We start from the raw sequence: 5,620 nt of genomic DNA on the forward strand, positions 1-5,620 counted from the left end.
TAACAAACTGATTGTAAGATGGAAAAACACCATCGAAAAGAATGAAGACTATTTCATTTAATAAATGTTTTGTTTTGATATACAAGTTGTTTGGGTTTTTTAATCTAAAAAAAAAAAAGCTACATTAATTTCTTTATGACCTAATACTTCCAAAATCCACCAAGTGCTTTAGTAAACTGGGAACAATATTATTATTATTCTTTTTTAGAATTATTTGTGCAAAGCAACATTGGGGCTATCAATTCATAGGTGTCTCTTATTATGAAATGATAATCAACAGTATCCACTGCCAACTCTTAGGCTAATCTGATCTAACCAAACAGTAGGATTTAACCACCACTTTATTGCACTCCTGTGACTCCAAAGCACATTAACCACTAGGCTTCACTCACCTCAAACCCAAACAGACAAATGTTTAAGTTATGGGGATTTCTAGGAAATGCACTAGAATGATAATGAAACTAATACACTTATTCTTTGATGGAATTATTTTTATTGACTTGAGTTACAAAGTTATGTTGTTTGGGTTGTTAGTATGAATTACAAAAGTTTGCTGGATAGGTATATAGATGCTAAATGGTATATTTAAGTTGGATTAAAAAATCTTTTATTTTTAGATGAAGGACTGACCTTCATGAAGGAGATATTATTCCTTTTGAAATGTAATCAATGTTTGTAAATACACTCTTAAAATCTATTAGTTTTACTCCAAGCAAAAGAATACTACTTCAATGGCTTGAGTTAGTTATCCATCACTAAGCCAAAATCATTTTCTTCAGTCATGGTATTAAGTGTGTTTCATTCTATATACTTAAGAGTGGTGTGTGTGTGTGTGTGTGTGTGTGAAGCTTCTTAAACTTCATTAAACTATGTAAAAACTGGAATAGGGAAGTATCAATGATGTCACCGTATGAGTGTGAGAAGATTTTTAAACTTCATTGAACTATACAAAATGAAATTAAAAGTATGGACTACATCATCATATGTGTAAGGGAGGGGTTTGTGTTGATAGTATTACTATTATATATATTGCAAAGTGAAAGGTATTTGGGGAATCAATCTGTTATTCCCGAGAGCCTAATCTCAAACAGCAATGTTTATATGTTAAGTTTTTGTGTATGAATTTCTTCATTTCTTTATAGAGAAAGTACCAGTACTGTAACTCTGTTGAGTAGGAACCTGGGAGCAATATCACGAAGTTTTAATACTTGCCCCTAATACTCAGGTTTTGAAAGCGTCACTAGATCTTGTGTCTCTTATTATACAAGTCAACTGGTTTGTCATTTTTGATCAGCCAATTTTGCTCAAAGTGTTTCTTATACTAGAGATGTTTGGTGGGTATCATGTTCCGGAATAGGTTTAACCTTGCAATCAAGCTTTGCAAATGGAACAATTTTTTTTTAATGAGGTATTTTGTATTTGAATGCAGAAAATTTGCAAAATGTAAAAGGCAGTACTGTTTCTTTAAAGTAAGTAAAACAGTTAAGTGACCTGCCTAGTCTACTCTCGTATGAGGTTAGATACGTAGAGTTCTGAACAAATCTGATGGCTGTACAGGGTATTTCAAAAGTTTTCCCCCTAGTTTGTATACCCAAATGCATTGCCTTGCACTTACTATAATTAAGGGTCATTTGCCAAATATTTGTCCAACTTATCAATTGGTCAATCATTCTGTAGTACCTCAACATTTTTAATACAGCTAACAGAAGGTAGTGTTTTGGGACAACATGGGACCTACTGGTCCATCTCAGCTGTTCCATCATCTAAACTAAACTAAAACTATTAATAAATAAATTAAAAAAACAAATCTTAAAGCCAGCCCTTATCATTTATATACTTATCAAACATTTTCTTAAACTCACTTAAATTTGCTGCCTCTACAACATCTGAAGGCAACCCATTCCTAAGGCCAACCACCCTGTTAGCAAAATAAAAGTGTCTTAGCTGAAGATGACTCCTACCTTGCCAAAATTTATATTTGTCCCCTAGTCCTACTATTCTCACTGTTAAGTATGAAAAAAGATGAGGCACAACACTATCTTTACAATCTTAAACACTTAAATCAGATCCCCCTTAACTTAAGAGATTTTAGCTTCTCCTCGTATAACAACGTCTCCATCCCAGTCACCATACTACTAACCATCCTCTGAACCCTTTCCAACAATTAATTGCCTATCCTAAGGTAAAGAGCCCTAGACTGAACACAATATTCCAATTGTGGCCTAATCTATGATCTGTACAATGAAATTATAACCTCTTTAGACTTGTATTTAATATTTCTGTTGATACAATTGAAAATCCTATTTGTCCTACCAATAGCAACAGCACACTGTTTGGATGGCTTAAGAGACTGATCAACTATTACACCAAGATCCCTTTCTTTCATGACACTGTTAAGGCTATTCCCAACCAAATTATAATTCAAATTATGATAACTCACATGCATTATCTTGCATCTGCCATTTATTTGCCCAACTCACTAAGTGATCTAAATCCTTTTGTAAATCAGCAGCATCCTCTTCACAGCTAGCAACACCCAAGACCTTAATATCACCTGAAATATTAAGTAATTTATTGACCATTCCTTCATCTATGTCACTGAAGTAAATCAAAAAGAGTAAGGGTCATAAGACTGAGCCCTGACTTACCCCACATGTAACATTAATCCAGTTTGACAGAACTTTATTTGTAACAGCCCTTTGCTTTCTTCCATCCAGCCACTCTTCTATCCAATTTGCTAATTTGTCTCCCACACCTATAGAGATAATTTTTTACAAGTCTTTTATGTGGCACCTTGTCAAATGTTTTCTGAAAATCCAGATACATCAAATCTACACTCTTACCCTCATCTACATAACCAGTAACCTTTTCAAAGAATATCAAAAGTTTCATAAGGCAAGATTTTCCCTTAGTGAAAACCATGTTGACTACCCAATAAAATTCTAAACTTTGTTAAATGACTTTGCAAAGCATCTTTTTTCAGACTTTCCAAAACTTTTCCCACAACTGATGTAAAACTAATGGGTCTATAATTACTCAGACAATTTTTATCACCTCCCTTGAAAAGAGGAGTTACATTAGCTAACTTCCAATCCCCTGGTACCTGCCCACTATTAAAGGACTGATAAAAAAATAGTAGCAAGTGGCTCACGTATCCAATCTTTAACCTACTTCAACATTATTGGGGAAATATTATCTGGCTCAGGAGCCTTATCGTTCTTTAAACTTTCCAATTTTTTCTTAACCAGCTCAGAATTTATGCAGTCATCTTGTTTGATCTCATTTCCATTTATCAACTGTTCAAGATGTGGAATACTGCTTAAATCTTTGTTAGTAAAAACCAAAATTTAATAACACAGCCATCTGATAATCATCATATACGAGTCTCCTTTGTCATCCCTCAAGGGTCCTACCCCCATCCTAACATTCTGTTTACCCTTAATGTATTTAAAAAAATCCTTACTGTTAATTTTTGCATTTTCAGCCAATTTTTTCTCATACATCCTTTTTGATGTCCTAATTTCCTGTTTTACCAACTTTCTTGATCTTCTATAATCTTCTAAATCTCTTGTCATACCAGTCAATTTAAATTTCTTATGCTTTTTTTAATTTTATCTCTTACACTCTTTGTCAGCCAACCTGGTTTTTTACTTACAGCTACCCTTTTCTTTCTTCAAGGAATAGGTTTACCTTGAATATTTAAAAATTTATCTTTAATTTTTCCACATCTGATCAGTGTCTCCAAATAATTCAGCTGCCCAATTCACAATAGTTAATTCTTGTTGCATCTCTTCAAAATTTGCTTTTTTGAAATTTATAACCAAAATAACCAAGCTAGAAATAAACAGTAGTTTAATGCCCTGAACAAACGTTAATAATCATGCCCCTTTCAACATCATTAAACATGAAAAAGCCAATGACTAATTACCAACCTCGAGGCAAACAACTAGTATTAGTAACAAAACTCCAATCTGACCCTAATACATCAATAACAGCTTTTGTCTTTCACTCAGCCACCCTAAAATCCAATTGTTTTTCCCAACACCCCACCAATGTAAACGTCTTAACTAAGGTGTTTAGCGTATTATCAAAAGCCTTCTAAAAATTCATGAACACCAAGTCCACATCATTTTAATCATTCAGATATGTAATAATATTATTCATAAAATCCTCAAAACAAAAGTTAAAGATTTCCCTTCGCTACAGCTTTTGTGAATCGATCATTCGTTATTGGATTATTTGGCTCTCAAAGTCAAAGTAAAAAAAAGAATTGTTCTTTAAAAATTTGTAACTTAAAGAAATTAAAAACTAAAAAGACTAATCATCACCGAGTCACTGACAATGACATTTGAAAATCTTAGTAGACGCTATTAGTATTACTATTATTAATACATCACATTACTGACAAGTTCAAGTGGTGCATCCACTATATTTTTCTTTAGTCTACGAGTATGACGATCATAACACTGTAGATTCATGATTTTCCTCATTTAATGATTTACTGATTTCACATTTTATTGTTAGTATTACTATTAGTCTTTACTTTAGTGCTACTACTAGAACTTATAATAATAGTTAACCATAGTTATGTTTATAAATTATATTAAATATTATAGATTTATACTATATAATACTATATTATCAATTATTATAAACAAATATATTGAAGAAAAATATAATTTAGTTTATAATGAAAATCAAAACTCACTGTGAACTGCAATTTCTGTAGAGATAAGCTCTAAATCTCCAAAACTTGAGAAAGGAAAAATTTAGGTTCTCTTTAAATTAATAATTACTAAATTAGACTCAATCTAGCAGCAAAAACTCATCCTGTTCAAAAGTTGGCGGAATTTCATAGACGAATAATTGAGCGCTCCCTATCGCGCCACGATCGATTTAGTAATTCGGATTATAAGCCCTCTAATTATCTAAATTTATATAGATAAAAATATTATTCTCAAAATATGATGCATATAGGTTATTTTTACACATATGATAGGATATTACTATTAGACTGCAACCCCAATAAGGCTTTCATAATTTTGTCTCACTCATTCCGATTTTCATCATATTGCACAATTATTTTGTTATTTTTTATCATTTTGTTTGTTTGTTTGGAAATAAGCTTAAAGCTGCACATTATAAGTCCTCAGACATACCACTGTGCCACTGGGGGCTTTTTGTATTATCAATAATACAGTTTTCATTCTTTTCCTTTCAAATATGTGTACTGAAATTCTGACATTGGTTATATTATGCAACTGATTATTTTAAACAACTCCAAAAACAGTGAGACGCATTTTCTATGAAAAAGACCTAATCTAATGAATTATAAAAAATGTATAAAGCTTATTAATTTAGTTCTCCTCTTTTTGTCATTGTTAGAATTTATTAGATGAAGTAGATATTATTTTTACTTTTTTTATCGGTATAGCAGAAAAAAAATTAAAGAAGGAGTTGCAAAGTGGGGTTGCTTGGCTAGACATGTAGATTTTACACTGAGAGATTGAAAGTATAAGGAACTTCTAAAAGCAGCTCTCAAAGGCAGCTCAATCCAGGGGGATCTGGAGGCATGCCCCAACAGAAAGTTAATATAATAATATAACTTACAGTTGCTATA

At 32.1% G+C, this 5,620-nt stretch overlaps 1 protein-coding gene across 1 annotated transcript in view; it reads right to left on the reverse strand.

The window, feature by feature from the left end:
* The window catches only part of LOC111087598 (leucine-rich repeat-containing protein 42-like), a 23,025-nt gene extending 18,191 nt beyond the window's left edge, over positions 1-4,834 (reverse strand). Inside the window, exons 1-2 of the mRNA XM_022394790.1 lie at positions 4,709-4,834; positions 2,649-2,755 (exon numbers count right to left, since the gene is read on the reverse strand). Coding sequence (XP_022250498.1) covers positions 2,649-2,713 — 65 coding nt within the window. The 5' untranslated portion in view covers positions 2,714-2,755; positions 4,709-4,834. The remainder of the gene's footprint in view (positions 1-2,648; positions 2,756-4,708) is intronic.
* Between the last annotated feature and the right edge of the window lie 786 nt (positions 4,835-5,620).

This window comes from Limulus polyphemus, unplaced genomic scaffold, assembly GCF_000517525.1.
Source record: "Limulus polyphemus unplaced genomic scaffold, Limulus_polyphemus-2.1.2 Scaffold2355, whole genome shotgun sequence".
Taxonomy (NCBI): Eukaryota; Metazoa; Arthropoda; class Merostomata; order Xiphosura; family Limulidae; genus Limulus; species Limulus polyphemus.